Below are 26,901 nucleotides of genomic sequence, written 5' to 3' on the forward strand. Positions count from 1 at the left end.
GCAGTTAAAATTCTGTTTTCTATAATACCTGCAGTTTATTTACACAGAATTATGGAAAGTGTAATTGACCATCGAATTTAGCCCCTGTATTTAAACTCCTCACTAAAGCTACTGACTCTTCATTTTTCGAAGCTTTTTGTTTTGCTGCTGTTGACTGTCTGCCGTGACACTGAAGCTAAACCATCCCATCTGTTTGCCACATTAACCAGCTTTACTCAATTATTAAGCTATCACCTTGCATTTGGCATGTAATAGATTAGATTTTAAAAGGTATTTTGAGAAGAGAAAACTGGCAAAGACCAAGAAGCAGTAGTTTTCTTACTGGAAGTTAATGTTTTATATTGCTATTTTATATTTTTTTTTCTGGGTTTTGTTGGTTTTGGGGGTTTGGTTGTTTTGGGGTTTTTTTTGTTTTTTTTTTTTTATTTTTTCCTGGGATCTATTTATAACTGACTGAAGCACTTTTGCAGGTGGTGTTTTTTTGCATGCTAATCCTGCAGAGAAACATTGTGTCCAACAAAGTATGCTGGGTCAGCAAAAGCAAGAAACTTGTGCTGGAAAGACAGTATCCACAGGTATTTAGTGTGTATGGAGATTTGGCAAAATGAATGATTAACTATCATTGGCGGAAAAAGATTTAATGTTGTGTGTTAAAAAGTTGTGCATTTTTTTTCTTTCCCACAGAATAGATACTCTTCCTTTCAAAGTCAGCAAAAGACTCAGCAGTGTTAAAATGCATTAAATATTCATTAATCTTCATCTGTATTGTCTTTTCCTTCAAAACAAGATGATCTTTTTTTGTATTATTTTCTTTCATATGTCCGTTCATACACAAATTAAATACATACCTGCACAGCTGAGGTGGACCTACAAGTATTATTTAAAAAATGAAGGGTATTACTCAGGGTTTCTGTGGTGGCTATTTGGTAGTTATTTTCAAAACAGACCACATAATGCTGAAAATTAAATTTCTTCTGACACTTTCCACAGTGTCTGTGTTCAAGCAATGTTGTGTGCTTTACCTAGGGAACAAACTAAGGGAAGTACAAAAATAAGGCAAATTAGGCTGGAGTAGACCACACTTGGATGATTTGGGAAGGAAAGGAAACTATGAAGAAGCAGCAACACATGGAAGACTCCATTTCCTCCAGAGTACTCTTCCCAGCATGGCTCAGTCAGAGACTTTAATGCATCATTGATTTTTGTATTGGTGTGTCACTGTCCACTTCTATACAATTTTAAGGTTGCTTAGAAAGGAGGAAAGCTTATGATGTCCTGCAAGTTTCTGAGTGATTTGAATCTTGCAGGGCCTAGCATGGTAACCATTAATCTTTTAACAGAGACTTTTAAAGTAAATGGGTTGAACTGCATTTGATTTAGCCTTGTGTGTAATTATTTAGAAGTGTCTACTTGTTGCCCGAACTCCACACCCATCTGAAGGACTGAGGACACAGCAGTTAAAAATGAGCTTCACACTCTTCAGATATTAAATCTAATGTTTGCAATAATTTCCTTTGTTGTTATTAATGAACGTTTTAAAGAAAGCATAAAAATTGTTGCCTTCCAATGAAGGATCTGCAGACTGACTTACAGGAGTGTTGTCTAAAACAAAGGGCCATCTTCACAAATGCCATTGCAGAGCATTAAGTTTCCCCCTTAACTGGAATTTACCCTTCTTAGTGGAAAGACTTCATGGGATTGCATAGGCACAAAGGCTTTTCCTCGGGTCACAGCTGACAAGTCAAAATGAGTCCTTTGAATTAGAGACAGAAATAATTTGGAAGAAATGGAATGCCCCTGAAGGATGCATATGAGGTTTCCAAGCCACCTTTGCACAAGGCAGACAGCCAGTGCATATCCAAGTCCTTCTGTGTGGTGAAGACATGAATTAATATAGCTCTGTCTGTGTGCAAAAGAAGTTGTTGAAACTTTTCAACAGCTATAAATAGAAAACAGGATTTTGGTCACTGAAGATACTTGCACACTCTGGGTGAGGTCAGGAGAACCTCCAGTCTGTGAATCGACTGGCTGCTTTCTCCTGATTCAAGATGCTAAATAGTCTTCCACTAGTTCTTCCAATTAGCTTTCTCAGTCTGCAAGCAAAATGTTAACCAAGTCTGAAGCATGATCATACAGCTAGTCTGCATCTAGCCCTTCTCTATATTTAGGCACTAGTTAAGGAGCTTAACTACAGTAGCTGTGTTGGAGGGAAGGGAAATGCAGAGTTGAGTATCCTTTGCTCACCAGAAGCACTGCAATGAATATTTCTGCACTAAAATGTCTAAAGTAAACTTGTAAAAAAAAAAAAAAAAAAAAGAAGAAAAAAAATTGTACTGAAGGCTGGTACCAAGCCAAGCTTGCCTGGAAAACTTATTTATGATCAAATTACACTAGTTGGAGAAAATGTGCATATAAAAATAATTTCTCAAAGAGTTATATCAATTCTGAGTATTGTGTTAACTGCATAAGAAGGATATTGATTTAAACAGACCTTGTTTCGAGGAGCTTTTGTGTTTGATATTGATGAAGGTCTTGGCTTCTAGAGCAGCACTCTACTGTGGAATGCTGAGAAAATATGTGGAGATACTTTTGTTATAGAAAAGTGATTTTACTGCTTAATTTTGCATTAGGCAAGTCAGTGCATTTGAGAAACATATGGTTCTTTTTGCAGCTAGTGCCATACATTATTTCTACAAATATTTCCTCTTAACCTCAAATTAAACTTGTTTTTGTGGCTGTCATTTCTGCACTTTTGTAGAGGTGGTATGTCCAAAACAAAACTTCCACCTTTTCCTGTTACCATTGGTTGAAGAGGGGGTGCCTTGTAACTTTGAGCAGCACAGGTGGCAGTCTGCTGAAATGCTGGCTTTCCCAAAAGTTTTATGCAAATCAATGGATGAAATTTGAAAATAAAAACGAAGAGGAACAAGAAAAATGAGAGAGAATGAAAATAGCTTTATGTTGAATATTGTGGCAAGCTGAATAGCTGCTGATTTGGAGAAAATCTTTATTGTCAGTATATGGCAAGCATAATCTGGAAAAAAAAAGAACTGACTCTGTCTCCTAAAAGCAAAGTGCACTTATTCTGTCATCTGCTGTATTTAAACTGTAAAGTTTGACCTGTAACTGTCATTGAAGTTCAGGGCTAGTTTAGTTAGTGATTACAATACTTTACATAGTTTTATTGTTCTTCTCAGAAGTACTTAATTTGTTTACTCAAAAGCAACAGTGTAAGATACCTTGCATGAAACAAATCATCATCTGAGTACTAAAAGAAATCTTAGCAGCTGAAAATGTTAAGGTTTCTATATATTTAGTGACTAGATTGTAAAAAAAAAATTAAAAATAGAGAGTAAAAACTGCTGTAGGCAAACAATTTTAAACTTTCCATGTTTCTGCTTTTCCCAGGTTGCACAAGTTCTGTGGGCCTGGATTTATCCCTATGTGCAGGGATCTCAATATTTGTGTAGGATTTCCATATGTACAGTTACTCAGTCTGCACAGAATGTCTAGAGATTCAGAACATCTCTACAGACATTGAGCAAAAAGAAAGAAAGTTATGGTGGTGCCCAGTAATTTCACTTAACTGGAGGATAAAGGAGGTACATAATGGACTTGGGGTTTGATGCAGTAGATGGCAATAAAAGGATCAAAGGCTTATGCCATGCACAGTTATTGCTCTATGAATCTGCTGATCAAAGAATTTTGAGAAGCATCAGACCTACTAAATATGAACTGTACAGTTTATGTGTGATTGCTCAGTGAATCCAGCATGTCCTGAAGGCAGTGGCTTTACTGCACATGTGCATACCATGAATATGCATATATGTCTGTCCAGGAGTTCTGGTCATGAAACATGATAGGTCTGTAGCTTGCAGTGCTTGTTGCAAAGTGTGTGATGTCTGAGAAGAACATCCAAGATCAAAATAAATTTACTGGATTTTCCAGTGTTGGTAAGTCCAGAATCACCTATAAATGCATTTGTAATACAAGTCTTTAAAATGGCAAGGAATGGAAACTTTCCTATGGAATTACCTTACTACAATATTTCAAGGTTGCAGCACTTCCTTTCATGTATTCCCTTTCTGCCTGCGATCTTTGTAGCTGAATTTTCAGTGATTGGGCTTTCCTTTTTTCCAGGAAACCTATCCCAGGTTTTGAGAACTGGAAGCATCAATAATTGAATTTGGGAGTGGGTAATGAGACTGATAGATGAAATGGCAGTGGTACAATTAACTGTATATCAAATCACTTTCTGTGGAGTCTGAAAGGCCAGCAGATGTCTTTGCTGCCTAATGCATATGATATCATATGAATTTTATCTTTTTCCTTTTGTTTGTTTTAATTATCCTCACATTCTTCTTTAATAAAAGCATTTGTAACTTCTACAAACACAAATAGAAACAGGAAGGAATTGTGATAAAACCTTGATAAATTGCATCTTTCAAGAAAATGTTTAATTAACTTACTACAGTAGTTCTGTTTTGCATTACTGGCACACGAGTTATTTTTGTGATTGGGTATTTAACAGTAGTACACATTCTTTCAAGTCCACTTTGATTTTATTATTCATTATTTGCACGTTTTATAGCAGTAATTTTTTAAAGATGTCATCAGGCAAACTTTGGTCTGTATCTGATAAAACCCACACATTCTAAATGTTAGAGAAACTGTGAAAGCATGATTCTGTTTGAGAGAGATGATTAGAGCAGGTGCTCAGAGAAGTTCTGTGTCATGGAGCTTAAATCCTGTCCTTGTTCTTCCAGCAGAATGTTTCCAGTGTGCTATTGCAGCTTTTCCAGGGCTGAGGAGGCTTATGGGTGTATTTGTTCTGAAATGTCGTGTAATTTCTAACCTAGAATGAAACATCCAGTTAGTATTTGATTAAGAGGAGAGTTTTTTGCATATCTGTGTTCAAGCATGTTACTTCAGACAATGCTTTTGTCTATGAAACTTTCTCAGTTCTAAATTTAATTTGTTGGTCATTTAATTGCCTTAATATTTTTAATAATCTTGTGTATAATAACATTCTTTGTAATCAATTCTATTTTTGAGAGAGTAATTTAAAAAAAATACTAAAATGTATCATATTACATCTTTGTTATGTTATTCTTACAGATAAACAGAAATCCCCTTCGGATATAATACAAAGTTCTCAGAAAAAAAGTCAGTTTAGGACCATTGCTCCAAAAATGGTACCAAAAATTTCAACATCTGGAGTGGTTTCTTGTCTTCAGTCATCTTTGCCTGAGCCAATTACACCAATTTCAGCTTCAGGTCCTAAGCCACTGGTGGTGCCAGCTCAGAACTATGCTGTCATGCAAGTGGCTGCTCACAAGGGGACCTTTTCCCTGTTGGCTGTGCCGTGTGTTGCACCTGCACTAACACAGCAAGTTCAGCAGTCAGCTGTGGCCCCTTCTGAAAACCTAAAGCTGCCCATCCCTAGGTACCAATCCGTGAGAAGAAAATTGCTGAGGGACAAAAAACCGGCAAAAATCTCTGGTTTGAGTGCACATAGCAAGGTTCCTACCAAACCACTGATGTCATCCCAGACTTCCTCCAGGACTACTCTAACTGAAGACTGTCCTGAAGCTCATTCTAGTGCAGATTCAGCTGAGCAAGGGATGATAACAGTCTGTGACTCAGCTGAAATTGGAGTTGCCACATCAGTAAATAAAAGCAATTGTGTGGAGTCTGGATCTTCTTTAGTGAACAAAACTAAAAATGCTAGCAATATTATTTCTGGACCATCTGTAATTGAAGACTCTCCATCCAAGCCAGCAAGTACAACTAATTCCATGAAACAAAGACTACGCTCTTTGAAGAGAGCATCAGCAACAAGAGAGTTACTCCTGACATCTGAGAAACGAAATGAAAAACCCACAAATTCTGCAAATCCTGTTGCTGTCTTGTCACCAGCAGTTTTTGGCAGTACAATTCAGATGAATCCATCAGCACCAAAAGGAAAACTTCCTATTTTGCCTTACTCAAGGATGAAAAATTCAGTGTTCTGTAAATCTACACAGAATACTAATGTTATGGATATATCTGGTCATTCAGTAAAATCTGAAAGTGAAAAGATACCAGCTTTGATGAAAACCAAAGCCTTTGATAAGCAATTAGCTGTATCATTTACACAAGTCCCCAGACAAATCATTCGAGATAACACCTCGTCTCCCTCCAGTAAAGTGGATGTCGACAGTCTTAAAAAATTGAACAGTGCAACCTCTAAAAGAAGAGGCAGGAAGAAAAGAGCCCCTGATGATTTATTGGCTTTTCAGGCCAAGCTAAGGAAATGCATCATTAATAAGTTTAGAGAAGGAAGAGAGAGGGCAAAGGTTGATACTCAGACACCTGAAGACAATAAAGCAGAAGCAGTGAAAAAATACCGTAGTATCAGACCAAAACCAGTGGTCGTTGTGCAGGCCTTTGCACCGCTGACTCCTGCAGCAGCTGTAGAGACACCGTCTCATGACCACTTAGAGCAAGATTCATTTGTAAATGGTTCACTCGCCAATAAATGTTTAAGTTCCAAGCACGGTGGTGCTACATCAGCTGAACCAAGTGATGTGAGTAGAAAGCCATGTTCAGGCGTCCCTAAGCCGCTGCACAGGTGTCATGTTTGTAACCACACGTTCCAGCTGAAGCACCACCTCCAGGACCACATGAACACGCACACGGCCAGGCGGCCCTACAGCTGCAGGATCTGCCGCAAGGCGTACATCCACTCGGGGAGCCTGAGCACCCATATGAAGCTTCATCACAATGAAGGCAAGGCCAAAAAGCTGGTGTGCTGTGAATTCTGTGCTAAAGTTTTTGGCCACGCGAAAGTGTATTTTGGTCACCTCAGAGAAGTCCACAGGGTTGTCATCAATACAGACCCCTCTACCAGCGAGCAAGAGATGCAAGATACTTTAAAGAAGAGAGACAGGAATATAGAAGAGGCAGAAGAAGCTACAGAGAGGTGAGTTTTCACTAATTAAATGCTAATGAAAACTGGATTTCAAGTTGTCAGTGGAAATTTATAAACCTCACCATTATGAAAATTGTTTCTCTTTTCTGCCAAGTGAGATTCCTAATGGTTTAAATATTCCATTTGAATCTAGTCAATCCATTAGACCAACCAGTATATTTTAGCTGATTTATTGACTATAAATTGTTATTGACACATGAATATCCAAAGTAATTTTTCATATATTCTAGTAACACCCAATATAATGCCATATTTGGGTCAGTTGGTTTCTTGTGGGTAGTGCTCTGTTAATCTGCACTTCTCTCCAACCCACTTTGGGGTTTTCCCTAGAAGGAGCCAGCTGCAGTAAGCAAAAAACAAATAATCTTCAAGTATTAGCTTGTAGTTTGTTTTCCCTTAAAGATCATTATCCCATTTCCTTTTAGGGAGTGCTGTTAGCTAATCTGTCCTGAGTTTACTGCTGCTTTTGCCATCACTCAGCCAAGTAGAAAAGTTAACATTCATCATATAAAGATGGATAGAACATTCTTTTACCTCTGCATTATGATTTTGAGGTGAAATCTCTTGATGCAGTGTAAATGCTGCCTTTTTTGTGTGTTCCACTGTGCATTTGTTTTCACTGAAGAACACTCAGAGCTTTAATGTAACTCCTCACTGCAACACTACAGTGTTTTACTTTGCATAGCTCCACTCTCTGGAGCATCAGTTTGAAATTTTTAAGGTCTTGAGCCTGAGACAAACCAACTCTTTTCTGTCAGTCTTAGTAGCTGTCATACAGTGAATCATTCAGTTTATCTGTTTTGTTGGGTAATCTGCCTAATATGTATAAATACACAGTGTTAGGAGGTCCTTTTCATAGATGTTATGAAAAGATTTCTGAGGAGCTCTTGTTTGGATTATCTTAACCAGGAACTGCCTGGGTATCCTTTATACTGCAGAGCTGCCCTCAATCAGGGAGAGGGGCTGTCCAATTGCAAATTAGGTACTTAAACTTTTCTAAACCATGTTACAGACTTTTAGGAAAAGAAAAAAGCAAAAAACTTTGAAATTTCATGCTTTCCATCTTGGAAAGGAAGGTGGTTTTGCCTCAAATTGACCTTAGGTCACTCCCTGTAAGCAAGTAGATTTCTCTTACTAGTACATTACAGGTAATAGTAATTTTCACTTTTTTAGCACAGCACCAGAAGTATTTGGATTGACCTCGCTGTATCAGGAACTTTAAAAAAAAGTTATCAACCCTTTATGAAAAGGCTGATATTGTTAGAAGCTTATTTCTACCAAGGCTAATTTTGGAGGGCAATTCTTAAACTCAGAAATGTCATTTGGTTTCAGTTTTTTCCTAATCAGCCTTACTATTACTTATCTACTTTCTTCTTTTTTTTTTTTTTTAGATCCTATAGAAACAATGCCCATTTTTAATTAGAAGTGTTTCATGACTGTCATCTTTTCTTGGAACTTGAAAGGACAGAAATTGCCATCCCTCTTCTCGCCTGGCTAATATTGAAATAGTTTGTATTTCTTTTTTTTAACAGGGGAAATAAGTGCAATTTGGAGGACCTATTCCATAACCCGGGAGGAGTGAAATTACAGGTCAAATGTGGTCGATGCCAGTTTATTGCACAGTCCTTTGGTGAAATGAAGTTTCACTTACTGTGCTGTCATGGAGAAGAGATTCAGGGAAGAGTGAAGGAAGGGGTTTTGCAGGGAAGCAGAGGAGCGAAGGGGGAGCTGATCAAACAGACATCCCGCTTGTGGAAACAGCGCAACGAGAGAAGGCATTTAGCCAAGTGCAGTGCCCGTCAGGAGGAGCCGTGTGCTTTTCCAAAACTGAAGAGACAGATATACTTGCACCGTCAAAATAATGTCCGTATTTTACCTAAAAGTGACCCAACTCAGTCAGGAACTGGTGAAGCCTCCAAGGAGATGCAAAATGTGAGGCTTGGTACACCAAGCAAAAAAATAGAATTTTGGTCTAAAGCAGGCTATAACTGCATTTTATGCAAACAGTTATTTGGAAGAAAAGAGGATCTTTGTACTCATTGGGAGAGTTGTCATAATTGTGAAGACCCTTCCACTTTGTGGACAATTTTTACTTTGGCATCAAAACAAGGAATTATTGAACTTTCTGATAGTGGTGAATATTGAAGCTCAATTCTACAATGCTATGAAAAACATTAACTACCTTACCGAATTGTTTTTTCACTGTCTTGCTAAACTAACTCAACAGATGTATCATTTCAAAGGTTTGTTAGTTGGGTTTGTTGGGGATTTTTTTTTTTTAAGTTATACTAACCTTTTTTTTGATGACTAGAAAATGTATTTATTCAGTATCATTCCAGATGGCTACATGGAAACTGATTATGAATCATTGTACTTAAAATTCATGCTTAAGGAACTTAATAACAGCTAATGGTTAATATGATTAATACTAATGGTTAATGTCAAGGAAAAAGATTTGCAAATTAAATTATATTGTACACATAGAAATAAATCTATTTATATGAAGCAATCTCAACCTTGAATGAAATTATAAACCGGACTGGAAGTCAGGTCCCAAATATGCTTCCAGATTTTGTGGTAAATGCATATTTCCATGCAGTTCTGTTGGTCATTTCAACATGCATTTGTGCAGTCAGCACTCAGGAGCTCTATAATCTGTAATTTAAGAATTTATAATTCTTATTTTCTTGATTTCACTGTCTTCAGCCATGTTAATTGCTTGCAGGTTTTTTTTGCTGTTGAGTTCTGTCCTGGTAACAGCAAAAATCTTTGTATTTTAGAAGTAAAAACTCTACATATTTATTTGCCTGTAGCTCTTTGGGGTGCAGATGAGTTGCCACCCATTAAGATGGAGCCCAGCACATCTCCAAGGGGAAAGTCCTGTCAGACTGTGAGGGGGTGGAGTTCTGGAGCTCAGTTTTGATGAAAAGGTCATTGAAACCATTGACTCTAGTTTGAAATTGGTGTTTAAACTGCTTAAAGCCTTATGTACCTCTGAAATATTTTGTGAGCAATACTGGAGGCAGTCTAAGAAATCATAACATCACTCTCCAACAGAAGTCAGAGCACATCAGAGGGCAAGCTGGAAAATATACCAGTAGTGTCCCTACAGTACTACTCTATTCATTCCTTCTTGTGGTCAGCTGTATTTGAGGGATTGCAATGATGAAAGAGTCATTCCTAAAATGGCCTGGGTCACCTCTCACTGTTTTCTGAAAATTATGGTGATAAGAACATGAGCAGAGATCTAAAAATGTTGGGCTTTCTGAGTGGGATTCCAGAAGCTGTTGCAATATTTTGTGTATGTGTTTTGTTTTTAAACAGTAAAGGCAATTTTGATGACCTAATAGTTTTGAATGGAATTTCTTGTTTTATGGTGCTTTGCCCTGAAGTTGAACTATAAGGCAGGAATCAAGATCAATAAAAGACAAAAAGAAATGCTCATAGAACTGTACAAGTAACTGGTAAGGTAGAAGAATTCCCATGGATTTTCAAAACCTCCTTCCTACTATCTGTTGCTATAAATTCATATTTGTAGCTGTTTTTTTGCTTTCATATATTGGGGCTTTTTTATGCTGAATTACCTTAAAAGTAGTACTTATTCTTGACACATTCACCTTTTAATGCCTACAATATATTCATATTTATTTTCACTGGCATATATGGAAAGTAATAGCTATTTTTAAAGTCAGTGTTTCATCAGACTGAGGCTGTATTTAACTTAGTAGAGTGTGTTGCATTTAGCAGCATTTTTTACCCCTGCAACTTAATCCTTTAACTTTAAAAATCAAACAGCAGGGTGTTTTCCATGAAACAGAAATGCGAGAACAATCCCTCCTTCCCATAGTTACACTGTATCAAAGGGAAGTTCATTCCCAGCATAAAGCATGCATTTTATGAGTTGGGAAAAACCATTTAAATGGTTTGATCGTATTCTTTTTGCAGAACCAACATTAAATCACCCATCCCAAGATATAGTTTAAAATGAGCTGACATCAATAGAGCAGTGAGACAGAGTCCCTCCTGTTCAGAAACAGCATCAGCAGTGGCAGAGTGGCCCTTTAAAATCATTTTCAGAAAGTATTTGTTAAAAACAGTGGTGCATCAGAGCCAGTGATGTAGATGAGTGGTTTGGGGGTGGTCATGAGGCAAGAGGTGCACTTTCCCTGGAGGGGGAGGTGCAGTGGTGATGGGAGGAAGGGGCTGGAATGAGGGAGTCAGTTGCATTTTTTTTTAATGGAAATTTTCATGTGCGGTCTTTTCATCATATTTTTGTACTTCTCTCCCTTTCTCCAGGCCAAATGGGTAAAGGAGTCTCAGCTTTCAGCAGTTTAAAGCCTGAAAACATGTTTTAAAGCATGGTTCTAAGCCACTTCTCAGTGTCCTCATAAATGTTTAAAATTAGAAACCTTTTTTTCTGAGCCTGAAAGCATTCTTATGTTTCAGGCTATTATGATTATGGTGGATTATGAAAGGTTGGGATTTTGTGAAAATAGTTTTGCATTAAATACAGATGTGTCTTTTGTTTAAAATGCATTTGTTTTGCATTTATGTTCATTTTGATAAGATTTGGAGGTCCAAAGTGAGCCTTATATGCAGCAACATTAAGTAGAGTGTGTTTGCTGTCCAGCAGAAGGGTTGTTATGAATACAATTTGCTGTTTACCTGGAAGCTGGACAAGTTAACACCTGGTTTTGCACACAAATTATGTTTTTAAATTGTTAAACTGAATATCACTGTTTTTGTAGCTGTAGTTTTGTTCCCCTCTGATTTTTCATTAAATCTCTCTTTCAGCTTCACTGTTCAACTTTAAAGCTGTTCCTCACATGGAAAGTTGTTCCTTCATCATCACACCATAAATAATCAAAGCTGGAGGAGTTCCATCACTTTTCTGGCTTGCAGAGCATTGCCCTTCTCCAGCTGCATAGCTACAGTTTCCTATGTCTAACTTGACATAGTTGCTGGCAGTAAATGTTTCACTTCATTTATTTATTAGAATTCAGCTCTCTGCTGTTTAGCTCAATCAGAGTTTCTGTCATACCTCATTAGATACTTATTTCATCTACTATTCACTGAGCTCTTTAAAGAAAGTGTCATAAGAAGGATGAACAGGTATTTAAAGGAGCAGATTTCTACCCCAACTTCATGCAGGTGATGCTGATGTTTGAGGATCACCAGCTTATCTAGGCTCAGCCATGTATTACATTGTATTTCTACAACACATCCACCTACACACGCATCTATTTTGGAACGAAATGTATACTTCAAATTCAGCTGTCACTTACTATTATCAAACCTGTACAATGTAGGTTTGTGATTGTTATGCATAAAGATTAAAATGCTATTAACCGTAGTAGGTTTACCTGTCAAATTCCATATAGCTCTCAAAAATGAAAATCTCTCTGTGCTGAGTATGACAGAGAAAAAATCTGGTCTCATGAAGAAAATTCTGATGGCTTAAAGGTTGTCCTCATTTCAGTGTGTGCTTTTATAGCTGATCTGTCACATTGCAAGATTTTCTCCACTTTTTATTAAATTGCCATAATTTTTCTTCGTGAGGAATACTGAAGAAGACCTGAGTCTGCAAGCAAGTTTCAGTAAAAAATGTGTCTCCTTTTTTCTAAACAAGCAGACATGTTTCATGGACTTAAAAGAGTCTTGGTGGCATTACATATATATATATGTTTATATATATATATACACACAACATGGGGAAGCATGCAAGGTTTGGGCTTCAGTGTATGACTTCGTGAGGCTGACCGTTCTGCAGTTACCAAATAGAAACTAGAAATTTGAGTGTAAAAATAACTTGGTTTTCAGACTTGGATGAATTTCTAATACCTTATTGACAAACCTTCAAGAAATCCTGAAAAATGACACTAACATACTTCTCCACTTGCACTTTGTTAGGCAATTTTTTTTGTGTAGTAGTACCAGAGGTGTTGTAAAATATGATACTGCTGATGCTGTCGAGTACGAAGGAAGATTTCTCCTTTTTTTTTTTTTTAATTTTATTGACTTTTCTGTGTAAGCATTAGAAACGATGGGATGAATTATGATTTCTGCTGCTGACAAACCCAGAAACATCATTCTGAAGTTACTTTGCAGAATCTTCCCATTTTAATCTAGAATAACAGGTGAAATCAGCAAGAAGCAAATTGTTGGAAAGAGATATGTGAGCAAAGTGCTCCATATGTGGATATCTCTGCACACTAACACCACTGTAGGTGATGTTTATGGATTATAGGTCTTCTACTGATGGGTAAAACAGTTTGTTCTTATCCAGAGTTACTTAGATTGGCCAAGGGAAATAAGAATTAAAAGATGTCCATGCCTTCTGTTTGGCCTGAATTTTGTTAATATTTCTGCTGTTGTGCCAGTCCAGATCATGGCCCAAGCCATTCAGATACTCAAGCAATTTCCAGGAGACTTAGAGCAGAATTCAGTGGAGGAAAGGGAAAGAAATGCATGAAGGAAGTGCTGGTGATGGAGGTTGGCACAACGTATTGAATAAAAGTTCCAGCTTCAGTATGGCTAGCCTTTGGTGGAAGTGTCATGGAGCCTTAAACTTCTCCCTTCCACTCCCTTTGGTTATATCATTCCAGATTCTGCTTCCACTTGAGGTACCTCAGTCTGCAGCACCCTCAGCTTCCTTAGGCATGAGTTTTTCCAAATGACATAGCTTTCTTTGCCAATGTCCTCTTCTGATGTCTCAGTTACATGCTGGTAGTTAGGTGAGCCACATGCTGGCTACTGAGAGCAGCAGCTGCCAGACTTGAAATGTGGTCGTTGAGCATTCTGAGGAAAGCATCTTTTAGCTTTAGTCCATAAAAAATGAAATCAAAAGCTACATCTGTGCTTGACAAAGTACAAAAATGGCTCACTCAGTTTCCTGCAGATGCAATACTGCTATGTAGTAGGGTGAAAAAAGTGAAGTGTTGCTATAAGGAAAAGCAGCTGCTAAATGGGATTTGGGGTATTTATGTACCATTATAAAAGACTAGATTGTCCCATCAGCTAGTTAGAATTGAGTAATAGAATCAGAGAAGTTCCATAAAAGTGTCTCACACAGATATGATGGTATAAAGGAGCAGTTCAGAGACTGACTGAGATTCAAATTTCTCTCCTCTCCTCTCCTCTCCTCTCCTCTCCTCTCCTCTCCTCTCCTCTCCTCTCCTCTCCTCTCCTCTCCTCTCCTCTCCTCTCCTCTCCTCTCCTCTCCTCTCCTCTCCTCCCCTCTCCACCACCCAACCTTTTCATCATCCAGAAGTCTGGGATTGAGTAGCTGGGAATATTCCTTTGCAGAATGTTTCAGGAAAACTCCTTTTGGGCCAGGCCAGCCCACAGCAGGGCTTAGCAGCAGCCCAGGGCTTAGCACCAGCCCTTCCTTGCTTTTTGGAGGCTGTTTCTGTTGCAGTTCCCACTGGTCCATTGCCAGTGTGGGGGTCACGAGTGTAAACAAGTCTTCAGTGTGGCAGCTGACACTTCACTGTCATAAGCAATTTTTTTTTACTTTTCTGAAGAAAACATTACACTTGAGGCAAAAAATTCCCCACAAACTCAAAGTTCTAGTTGTAGCTGGCAGTCCTTTACTAGTGCAAACTTCTCTTGGCACAACCCCCTGGTTTTGTTGCTGCAGACCATGGCCAAGCCTCTTGTCTGTCCATGTGAAGCACCTCACACTCCTTTCACTCTGCTTTTTCTGGGACTACAGGCTCTCTACCTCTCACAGGCAGTGAACAACCTTTTTTCTACAGTTGATTTAAGACAAAAATAAAGCATTTTATTTCCTGAATGCCCAGTAATTTTGTGCAGCTTCAGGTTTAATCTGGCTTTTGAACATAGACCTGATCAAGGAGATCAATACACCTTCCTATTGCTAGGAGCAGGAAGTGACACAGTGAGGGAGGAAAGCAATACATATCCCTGTGACAATACCTATGAAGCAATGCAGTTGCTTGCCTTTCACTAGAAGTTTAATTTCTTCATGTTTTTTTGTTAAAAGCTTTTAATAATTTTAACTGCAGCAAATACAGTGCTATACTTTGCTATTCAAATAAATCCTTTTTCAGCTCCAAGTCCTTGGAGTTTGAATCTTTTCCAGCCGTTTTCTGCTATCTGCCAATTCCTTCCTAAGTGCAAACCTGACACACTTGCCAATAAATCCACCTCTGTGCCATTTAAAGTCATCTGCCCTCTTTTCTCTGGAGCTAATCAAAGTTTGCAAGAAGACATTTTTTAAGGAGAACTAGCTCTAAAATTCCATCAATTTAAATTGCAAGGTAATTAAAAGAAATTGCAGTGAGCTATAAAACAGAGAAATGGTATAGATTGTTTCAAAGCTCACTGATTTTTATTCTCTTTTGTGAATATTTGGAGACAGAGTTTTCCAGGGAAGAATTTAGGGTGTTTATGCTGTTTCATGTGCTACTCCTCAATTACTTTTTAGGTTCCAAAGCCCAGCACAGCAGAGCCCAGCCCTGCTTCTTAAGTCGATTACAGCCTGTTAAACTGAAAGCACCATTTTATTTTTGCTTTGTGAGACAGCTGAGCTGATAAATGGATGGGATACCAGCACTCCAGGAGACAACTGCAATGTCTGCACTAGTTAATAGTCTCATGTCTTTCAAGAGCAGTGTTTCCAGTGTCTTGTACAGGGATGCACACACAATCACACACGAAATTATAAAAGGATTAAGTCTCTGAAACACTTTTAACTTGTGTGTTAGTGTCCTACTGGACGGTATATTTTAGTTATTTTTATTTTATTAAAATGGAGTAACAGTGTTATTATTGTATTGCTAATGTATGTATGGCTGATCTGAATCCTGAAATACACAATGGTCATGTGAGTCTTTCCAGGAAATTGGATTAATTGTTGCATTGTTGGACTCTCTTTTTCAAAAATGTGCTACTCCTGCTGCTTAACACCACATGCAAGGTTTAAACGATATTTCTGAGAGTGATTTAGTGGTCCAGCAGAAAAGTCTAGTGATAAACCTTTCCACTGGGATTTGCTTATATTAAGAAGCAATGCAGGTGGCAGTCTATTTCAACATGGAATGGATTTTCCCCCTTTCTTTCTGATAAATGAAGTGCTTATGTAAGGTGAGAGATTGAAAAAAATGAGAAAGCTGCAGTCCTTAGAGGATCCATCTGAAAGCTCCACACGCAGGCAGAGGGAGGCAGGGAGTGTCTGCTGCAGGGTCTGTCCCTGCTCCCCTCCCGTGTGATGGAGCCCTGGGTGAGGCTCGGCCAGCCTGGGAATGCTGCTCAACAAAACTCACTGCAGCCAAGGGGTGCAGCTTGGGAACTCTGAGTGAGCATCCTGTGCAGCACACGAGGGTTTGCTGACACCAAACTCATTTCATCCATCACTTGGTAATAAATTGTTCCCACATCTTCATGGTAGGAACCCTTTATCCTTTGAGCTTTTGTGTTCTGTTCATTTTGTGCATAATAGACAGGATCTGGGTTTGAGTTAGTGCTCAGCAAATTGTCTGTTCTGGAGCTTCACTGTATGCCAGACAGCTCCCTTTGGTTCCTGCTGATAGCAAAATGATTCATTTGGTGCCATTGACAAACATTTGATGGTTTTTACTGTCAAGTATCATATGCAGATCTCTTAACAGTGTCATATTCTTAAAGAATTGTAGCATTTGATCAAATTAGCCCTTTTAAAAGGGATCTGGGCTCACTAATAGTGTTTCCTCTGGTACACATCTCTAGAGAAAACTTGAGATACTACTTTTATAGTCAGAACCAATTAGGCTCGTCCTTTTTTCTCCCTTCTCTCTGCAGTGTTCAGACGAATCCCATTTTTCAGGCATTTTCCACACAGTTCAAGCAGACTGTCAGGTCTCTAGGGCTCTCTGACTCCTGGGCTCTGCATTCCCACTGTCAGCTGTGAAAAATAATTCTGCTTTTAAATTGTGTCCAAGGAAAGTAAGATGATAAATCCACAGGTTAAATTTAAGAGGGGAAGTACATTATTGTTTACTGAATAAGGTTTTGTGCTAGGAGATATGGCTGGCGTGAGGCATGGGGAAGCATTCTCTGGTTTGAAGTTTTCTAGCTCATAAGGTTTTTTAGGATTCATTCTCACTCGAAAGAAAATTTAGGGGTTTGTTAGTCAATATCTTTTCAGAGTCCCTGAAATGTGGCATTGATTTTGAAAAACACCAGACTGAAAAAAATAAGACAGGAAAAAGAAGGTAACCTGTAAACAGAGAGTAACAAAGCTTCACAAAAAACTCAACAAAAATCCCCAATGCATGCAAGATCTCTGAGCATGAATAACTGCTTTCAGATTAAATTCATAGTAGAGTGGTCTTGCTGTTCTACTCTCATGAAACTGCAATATAATTGAGAACAACTTTTGAACCAGAAGAAAACATTAGATCTTTTTGGTTTTGGGGGAACTGAGGAGTTCTCCCTGAGGCAGGGGAGAGGTGCAGGTATGAAGTTAACTTGGAATCACTGTTCAGTTCTCTGTGCAGCATCTGTTTGCAAGGTTCCTTTCTTTGCCCTAATGCCATAGTGGTACTTTTCCATGGAGAATAGATGGTAGAACTTTAATCACTGCTAAGTCTGCAAATCGATTGAACCTTCAGTGTTCAGCAGCAGCAGTCTCCAGTAAAAGAAAAGGCATTATAATGAAGCCCCAAGTCTCTCATCATTCACCTTTTCCCCTTTCAAGATTTCTGCCCCTGTTTTATCACTGTTAGATTTGATACATGTAAGTATCAGCTCAGCACAGCCATCCAGCATTCTGCTCTGGCAAACCTTATTCTAATAAAGGTCTAAATGTATCCACGAGCTTCTGAAGACTTTCAGACAATGCAGCAAATAGTGCTTTGCTTGCTGTCAGGTGGAAGTGATTAGTTTGTTTCTAAACACCAAGATTCTGAGAAATAGAGCAGCATGGTAAATGCAGCCACCTTCCTTCTTTAGCTTGGCTTTAATAACCTGCTGCACTAATGGCCAGAACTGTAATTGGGTGGGAGAACTTTGAGCAGCTCCATAACTCAACTGGTGGGACATTAATACCATATATTGGAAACATGTCCACAGCCACAAAAGGCTGATGTGTCTCGAGAGTGAGATTCATTCAGGAGAGGCCACCATGCATCTTGGCTTGCCAGCTCCCAGGTGAGCCAGGCACAGCCCCTCCTGTGCCTCACAGTGCCCCGTCCCAGCCGTGTCCTTCCCTGGTCACAGCTGCTGTGGTCTGGGTTTACCCTGCTGCTCACCTGGCACTGGGTGGCACTGGGACAGTGTGGGCAGAGGCTGGTGCTGCCTCCAGCCAGAGCTGCCTGCAGAGGGGAGCCCTGCAGAAGGGGCCCAGGAAGCCATTCCAGCAGATCCTGCAAACATTTAATTTTTAGATATTTTGGGAACTCCTGTGGCAGTTAATAGTATTCTCACTGCAAGCCTCTGCAGGATGGACACCTGTGATGTGACATGGGTGACATCCAGCCCCTTCTGGCACATGTGGTTGCCTGCTGGCCAACAGCCACAGCCATGGGTGAGTTTATGGGAGGATATGATGAGATGGGAGAAATAATTTGAATTATGGAGCAATGTATCTTATCTCTTCTAATTAACTCATGAGAAAATTGTGTGTACCAATAAAAATCCTTCTCCTTGTGCTGATTACAGTAATCCAAACAATAAGAGAAGAAATCTCAGCACAAGAACCTTATTTGGACTTCAGTGAATTTCCTCACTGGTAGGTTATTAGTAATTATGGGACAAAGAGTGAGTCTGACAGGAAGTCTAAATAAGACACAGGAAATCCAAGGAATAGTTTTATTTACTTAGTTGCAGAGAAATATGTTAATTGCTGTATACAATTATAAGTTGGAATAAACTGGTCTGAACTCAGCCACCAAATTGCATTTTGCAGAGGGGTACCAAACCAGGGCAATAAAAGCATGAGAGGAGCTGAAGAAATTAAAAAATATTTCCAGGGCTGGATATTGATTTTATTAAGAACGAAGGCAAGATAACTAAAAAGGTATACAATTTTTTTAATGTCTTTTTAAAATTACTGCAAGGGGTTCAATGGACAAGAGTATTTTGAAAGGAAAATAAAAGGAAAGTGTATTTGGTTCCCCATTTTGTGTTAAAGTCAGTGAGGAGCTTTTCCTCCCTGCCTGTGTTCTCTTTCAGACGTGGCACCACCAAGACCCTGTGAGGTTCCCTGTGCTCCCCAGGCTCCTATCGACTGCACTGGGGCTTGGCTGCTCAGGCAGAAAGCAGAAAAATTTCCTTATTGTCATTTGTGTAAAAAATCCCAGTCTCTGCAAAGAACAGCAGCCCCCAATGCTAAATAGAAATTAATGAGTGAAAACTGGCTAGCCACAGATGGCCACAGAGTGATTTCTTTCTTTGAAACTCAAAGAACACATTAGTTTGCTTTAGTCTTTTTGTCCCTCACACAGGGTTTCTAATCTGTAGCACTGGTTATTGATTGATGTTTTATAGACAATGTAAGAAAATAAATTAAGACAAGCAGGTCTGGAGGTATTTTCAGGGATTTCAAATACAGTAAATTGCAATGTACTTTCAGAAAGAACCATGAAAATGTTATAGCAGCTTGGTTTTCTCAAGTGTGCTGTGGTAAATGGTATTTTTTGTTGTCGTTCTATCTGTAGCCTCGTCTTCTCTGCATACAGAAATCCTTTCTAACAAAATTGCTTTTAGTCATTCATTGTATAACAAATTTTCAAAAAGTATTAGAAATTAACAAAAACCTACATAATTTTTTACCAAGTGGAAAGCATCAAAGTTGACTGAAGTGCACCCATGGACATACAGTGGAATCCCTTTTCCTTTGGGGAGATGTGTGCACAGGGAAGGGGAGAGGTACAAGCACACCAAGCCTCCAACTCTAATTTCAGCACTTCCCATCACAGGCTCCATCAGTGCCCAAATAAGAAAAACATGACTCACTGCTGGAAGCAGAATATTTTTGTCCCATATGAAATGCTTTGCTAGTGAAATCTGGTAGAGGCTTCATGTTGAAATAATCAACGTGAAGTTCAGCTTGCTGCATTATGATACTTCAACCTTCAAGCACTTTGGTCAAGGAGCAGAAGCAAGGAGCACACAGATGTCTCCTTCTCCACTGAGCCCTGGGGCACCAGCAGCAGAGGGGGAAGGATTTTGGAGATGGTGGCAGGCTGGAAAGAGCAGACCATCTCTTTCACTGCCCAGCTGCAAGGATGGCCTACAGTCCTGGCCAACTTTCAGAGACAGTACAAAGGTTCACATGATTTTATTTTTTTGTCTCTCATTCACCACACGAGGTGTGAGTGCCCTGAGCTGGCGCTTGAAGAGAGACCAGCTGCCCTGCAGACACCTCAGGGAGCTCTGCCACTGCTGGGAGGGCTATGGAAGCTCCCACAGGAGCTGCAGGCAGCAGGGAACTATGAGGCTCTTCCAGCCCCTTGCAGAAGACAGATGAGTGGCTGTGCATGAAGCTCAGAGCAAAAGGAATAAACTTCTCAGGTCAGAGAGTTTGATCTCCTTCCATACTGCTTATTGTGCTGGTAGCTTGTAATCATCTTGTGAGCTAATAGCTCTCCCCTTTTGATGCCAACCCCAGTAAGTCTCCACATGAATGCCACAGCTGCACTTAGGAGTGTCCAGGTGTGTGATGAACACTTGGTGCAGTCAACTTTAATCTGTTTCTAATATTCGAACCCACAAAGTCACCTAAGCCTCATACATGGTATTCCAATCACCCTTACTAAACCAATTAACTTTCATCAGATCCAGAGTTTTCATTGGGATTCTTCTACCTCGTTAATAAAAGGTATTAAATAAAATAAATTGAAATGCTGAGCCATCAAAAATGGTGGTACCTGGTGTTTCCTGATGGCTCCTCTCTCAGCACAGCCCAAGGTTGTCTCCCTCTTGGCTATTTCTGCCCATGGCAAAAGTGCCTGGTTAATTATTTGGTTTCTGTGTGGCACCTGCTCACTGAGGTGCAGGTTATTTACACACAATGCACCCCACTCACAAAAGGTTGCTTGTTTTACTGAGGAAAGGTGCAAGATGAGGTTGAGGGAGGACAACTTTCGGGCATATTTATCAACCTTCACGTCTTTCTTTATCTTCCATAAATGCTTCCAAATTAGTTCAATATTGAGAATGGACTAAACAAGCTACAATTGTTGAGATTGCTTGGGTTTCCCTCTTTATGATGTCGTTTTGGTGCTCTTCATTTGATAGGTATTTGGCAGCAGAGACAGGTGGGTCATTCCCAGTTTCTGTGCATCAAAATGTTTTTCAGGTGGAATATGGGCACTTCCAATTTTGCATTCACATTCCCATTTGTCAGTTTTCTTTTCATGGCCCAGCTGGGTTTGTTCACATTCCTACACCTTCTTTCCTGTAAGAGTGAACTTTGCATTTTCGATCAATTTTGTTTTCAGTAACTCATTCAGTGTTTATCCTGCTGAGGTGACAGGGTGAGGCATTTTCCTTACAAGCTTTTTCTCCTTGTTTGGGGTGCTCACTTTTAAACAACATTTTTATGTTCATGGAGAGAAATGTTATGCTTATCCCACACTTAAGTTCTTCAGTTCAGCTGATGCCATTAAACTGTTCCACCAATTTCTTAAAGCCTGGCATTAGAAACTGAAAATCTGAATTCAAATACTTACCTCAACTGTTTTTTTTCCCTGTCTAATTTAAAATAAATCATATTTTAAGGAAGTGGCTTCAATGTATTATCTAGACAGACATCAGCTAAGACAATTTAGCTCAACTCCACAGCATTTTTTGGCATATGGAGCAAAAAACTCTTCCAGGCTCAGTATCAGGTGGGTGCAGAGATCCCCACTGTGGGCAGTGAAACCACAGAGCAGAAGGAAAACATTAAATGTTTTGAAACAGTTGTGAGAGGCCCTGCAGAATTTATGGCCTTTGGGGGCCTGTGAGAGGTTTATGAGGCTGGAAGGTTTCTGGGGAGCACTTTTGTGTGGGCTTTTGCAGGTGGCTCCCCGAGATCCCACGTCTCTGTTGGCTGGAGTTACCATGCTGCTGGAACTGGTGCTGCTTTGGGTCTCTCAATGACAGCTCACATCTTTCTGGGGAATTGGGCAATTCTGCTGCAGAGCAACAATCCTGTTCTTGGACCTTCTGCATCACCAGAGGACAGGCAGGCTCCTGGCATGCAATGTCAGCATTGCTGAAGATCAATGTGCTGTTTCGGAAAACAACTGTTTGTGAAATGTCTGTGCAAGGCCAGAAGAAAAAAACCTCTGTTTTCTGGTCAGCCTTTACTGAACAAATTTATTCCTCCAGGTGGTTTTATTTTTCAGTGGAGCTACTTGCAGCAGTACAGAAGATAGTGAGTGATGTACTGCAAAAATCCAGTTTCACATGTGTTCTCTTTGACTTTTCATCAGAGAACTATTGGATGTTTTCTGATGATCAGCTGTTACAAAATGTTTAAATACCAACAACATAATTTTAAGTGGTTTATTTAGTGTAATGCATAAAGATTGTAATGAGCCAGAAACCTCAGCAGGCATGGTGGCCATGTCAGAGTCTCCTCTCCTGAGATGATCTTTCTGGTCCTTAGGAGCTTGCTAAAGCTATTGAGCACAGCTGGAAACAAGTGTCCTTGCCAATATTTCGTGTGCTTTTCATCCATTGACCACAAAGGCTTCATTTGCCCATCTGCTTCAACTCTCCCTGTGATACCAGTGGGAAATTAGCACACAAGCCTTCAGGTCCACATTTGCTGTCCACAGGTGACTGCAGAGTTTCCCCCTGTCAGTGACCTGTGCCACACAGGAGAAAATGCAACCACACAGGTACCTGGCTGCTGCTACAAATTCATTACAAATTAATTCTTCCCACAGACTGCTGGGTCTCCCCCTTCACAGGCTTTGAGGCAACACTTCCAGAGAGAGAAAAGTCCCTGGCCTCTCCCCCAGCCTGTCTTGGCAGCATCAGGTCCCAGTGCCCATGCTGGAGAAGTTGGAAAATTCCCACTCTGCTCCTGGAGGATGGAGCTTGCTCTGATTTCCCAGGCTTGCCTCAGTGGCTACCCTGCCTCCCAGACATGCTGTTCTGTCTTTCTTGTCTATATTTAATATGTTTTAGCTTAAACCCCATTTCCCATAGCTTTATCTGCAAAGGAAAATGATGGAGAGAGAAGCCTCAGCTGATGTGCCACCTGCCATGGGGGGTTCCCCAATGCTTCTCAGACAAGAGCATCTCCTAATGCATGTCCCACCTGCAAGATGCATGCTAGTGAGGTGACCCCAAACATTTTCTCTGCTTCCAAAAAACCTCTGCTGAAGCTGAGAGTCATGAGGACCTATAGTATTTCACTGAATCCTTTACATACACAATTGGTACAAATATAAAGGAAAGATTATTGCAGATGGATGGATGAGGATTGTCTACAGTGGATTTCAGAAAGAATATTGGAATTGATAATTCAGCTTTCTAAATCACAAAAACCTGGCAGCTAAAACTTAAGCAAGGAGCTATTTGATCACTTGTAGCATAACCTGCCTTCCCTATAAAGGTATCCATCCTTGAAGAGGTTGTGCTACCTGTGTTTTAAGGGATATAGCTGAATGTGGTCATTTCTTGGGTTTTGCTCCCATACAGGGTTAGCAGCTGGAGAGCATGATTTATGATCACATTTCAGTCTTATTTTTAATTCATTTCCCCCATCTTAAAGTATTTATCAGCTGCTGGAACCTGTTGTTTCAGACAGCTGCTAGATCCTAGCTGATGGAGTTTATTGATTTCTGACTCTGATCTTGCAAATCTTATTTCAAATTCATCACCTGCCAGAGCTGTGCTGGGAGCCTGAGCAGCACATTAGGGATCAGAGAGTTCCCCCATGGGCTTCCCAGTGTCCCCTGCTGTATCCCCTGGGCTATCCAGTGTCCCCTCTGCATGCCCTGCTCTGGAGCAGCCCACCTGATTCTTGGAGAGGTCTCAGAGCAACCTGAGAGCAAACTCTGCCCCTTCCCCTCCTGCAGCCGCTGGCAGGGCTGTGCCTGACCCCTTGGTGTGCCAGCACTGGCCAGGCTGTGCCTGGCTGCACCAGGGAAGAGGAGCCACGAGGAGCTGTGCACAGCAGATGTCAGGCAGTGTGTTGGTGGCCCAGCTTGATAGGTGGCCCCTCTCCTCCCAGCCCACCTCCAGCCCTGCTCTCCTCACACACAAATTATGATCCCATCCTCCCCACTGCAACGGAAAGCCTGGAAACCTGAACCAGATGCAGTTTCACCTGAGTTTACAGAGAGCCTGGAAGCAATAACTCTGGGAGGTATAAACTGCGCCTTTCATCGTAATAAGATGTTAATGGGGGGAAAGCCGTGCTGCTCCAGGCATCCTCTATTAACGCTGCTGCAGCAGCTGGCAAGAAGGGATCTGCTGGATTGGTTTCAGCAGTGCCCACACCTGTGCATCCCCATGCCCATGGCTCAGGGCCTCTCTTTCAAACGTGCCCACTATGTGGTCCTGATCCAGAGGCAGAGGGTGCCTGCTGGTGTCCTCCCCCAGCTCAGGGTCTCCCAGGTCCTGAAGCTAGGGCTGTGGGCAGCAGCATGCAGGGCTCCTCAGGGGGCTCAGCAAAACATCTGTTTGCCATTGCTTTGGGTTGTTTATAGCATTTTGATGCTCTCTTCTGCAACATTTTATTTTAAAGGGCTTTGTGATACTCCCATGCAGAGTGCATCTGAAGTGCAGCTTGCTCCTGGTTTATGCACTCCATCTTAGGTTACCTATAATTTGGGCTGTTCCCTGGGCACGTGTCCCTCTGCTGCAAGAACACATACAAGAGCATCACTCCCAGCTCGTCACAAACTGTGATGCTCTGCTTTTCCCCTTGCTTTCCATGGGAAGGAAGGTTTGGGCCAAATCAAACTGCCCCTTCTTTGATTTAAAGTAACAGAAGACTTTGGAAGTCAGGCTGCAATTTCTCAACATGCAGCACGGGATTAAAGGAGCAAATCCAGCCAGTGCCACCCTCTGCAGTGCTCTGTACCTGTTTGTTTTTCCATCATGGAAAGTCCACACACAGTATGGGGCTCAGGTAGTGCTGAGGTGAGGAGGAACAGAGCAGTAATGGTTTTCTGCTGGGCAACCTCATCTGCTCTGGTTGTGCTGGATTTTCAGCTGAGGGGAGCTGTGAAGGATAATTACCATCATGGGTTACCTGAGATTACAGGGTTGCTTTCCAACTAATGACACTAGGAGAACCAAGCACTTGTTAATATTTAATCAGACTCCTGGCTTAACAATTGGATAAATGAGCTGTGTAATTACACAATTTTAGAAGACATTTCAGATAGGAACTGTGCTGTTATTAATAGTGAAGGTGAAAGCTGGTGAACACACACCGTTCAGTCCCGTCAAGCATGTCATTAAAAAAGATCTTCAGCACAAGACTGTAACAACATGTCCTATGAGATAGTAAACAAAGCTTTCAGCTGCTTTTGAGATAAAAATTTCAATTGGCCAAGAGGTTTCAATGTAAGAAAAATACCAAACCAGGTGTTTTGTTGATGTGACAAGGGGTAACTAGGGAATATTTAAATACATACACAGAGTACATAATGCATTTATGACTTTGCTTTATGTATCATTTCTCAGCAGTCAGGCAATTATTTTCTCTAGGTTATAAATTTTAAATCTTATAGGAAAAAGAGAGGTACCTTTTAATTCAATGTAGTGCTTACCTCCCCAGTGGAACTTTTCTTTAAAATTAGGTGTTGTCCTATAGCACACACAAGGTGTTGTGTTTGACTATGAAGTGCTGGTCAGAATGAAAATGCAGATGCTGTCTATAAGAATTTCATTAGTCTGTTCCTTTAATCCTGTGCTTTAACACAGCTCCTTAAAATCTTTTTTTTTTTCAAGTGCTCTTGATTTGAAAAGATTGCAACAGTTGTGGTTATTCAGTGTTCCACTACAGTGACCACTAACTGCAATTCTCTCTATTGAGTCAATTAACGAAACACTGGAAAGTTAACATCACAATCAAAGAATTCATTGACCAGCATGATTGCAGGTTAGTGACATGAATCAGAATAATACAGGAAATTGAATCTTAGAAATGCTTTCCACAATGCAATGAGGCATTGTGAGGTGTTAATGTGGTTTCCCAAACGTGAGGTAGTAAAAATAAGTAGCACATTTGTTGGCAGATGCTATGGCAATAGTCTTTTGATTCCATCCTCTTTCCAACTACCACTCCCAAAAATTTGCAGTGATTGAGATCTGGATGGACAGACATTGTTGAATTTCTCAGTGTCCAGTTCTAACTGTGGCTAGGTACCACCACCTCTGGACAGTGTTTTGAGATTAGGGGAAGAAATGTCCTGTGGAAGTCACAATAATGTTTTTCTTCCAGAGATATGAACATTAAGAAGTCCTGTAATTAGAGGTGGTGTGCATGCTCCCAGCTCACTGAGAGCTGGTTCTGTGCCAGGGGCTGAGCTGCACCATCACTGTCAGGTCTGCCCTGCCTGTGCTTACACATCAGTTCCTCTTTAGGAGCAATTTGTACTTGGTGATGAGCTCATGCTGAGAGAAGAGCAGAACCCTTCAATTATAGTGATGCAGTGCCAACAGAGATAATTAGGAAAATAAGATTTACCTATATGATATGCTGGCATAGAATTGTAAAGGAGACATAAAGAAATGCACAACCAGAATAATTTCTTGTAGAACGTTACCTTGTGATCCACTTTAGTCCAATCTGTTTCTTCATCCTCTTTCTTCTCTGCCTCCCCTCTGCCAATCCTGTCTTACCTAAACTGGTCCCACTGACATAATTTTCCTCTATTCTGACTTTGTCATGCACCTTCCTAAGGATGCATCTCTGTGGCTTCCAGCCTCACTTTTGAGTTTTGTATGGCATGGGGCAACCCTGGATGCAC

At 40.3% G+C, this 26,901-nt stretch overlaps 1 protein-coding gene across 9 annotated transcripts in view; it reads left to right on the forward strand.

Annotated features, from left to right (window-relative positions):
- ZNF438 (zinc finger protein 438) overlaps positions 1 to 10,320 on the forward strand; it is a 52,197-nt gene extending 41,877 nt beyond the window's left edge. For 6 of the 9 annotated variants that reach the window (XM_085050402.1, XM_085050399.1, XM_085050403.1 and 3 more), the window contains 3 exons: positions 471 to 575; positions 5,119 to 6,964; positions 8,506 to 10,320. In XM_085050402.1, coding sequence (XP_084906528.1) covers positions 524 to 575; positions 5,119 to 6,964; positions 8,506 to 9,118 — 2,511 coding nt within the window. In that variant the 5' untranslated portion in view covers positions 471 to 523 and the 3' untranslated portion in view covers positions 9,119 to 10,320. Of the gene's footprint in view, positions 1 to 470; positions 576 to 3,838; positions 3,954 to 5,118; positions 6,965 to 8,505 lie in introns of those variants that run through there. The other 3 variants (XM_085050406.1, XM_085050407.1, XM_085050401.1) reach the window with 2 other exon arrangements.
- Positions 10,321 to 26,901: the final 16,581 nt, after the last annotated feature.

This window comes from Lichenostomus cassidix, chromosome 2 (assembly GCF_008360975.1).
Source record: "Lichenostomus cassidix isolate B80296 chromosome 2, HeHo_3.0, whole genome shotgun sequence".
In the NCBI taxonomy this organism is placed as follows: domain Eukaryota; kingdom Metazoa; phylum Chordata; class Aves; order Passeriformes; family Meliphagidae; genus Lichenostomus; species Lichenostomus cassidix.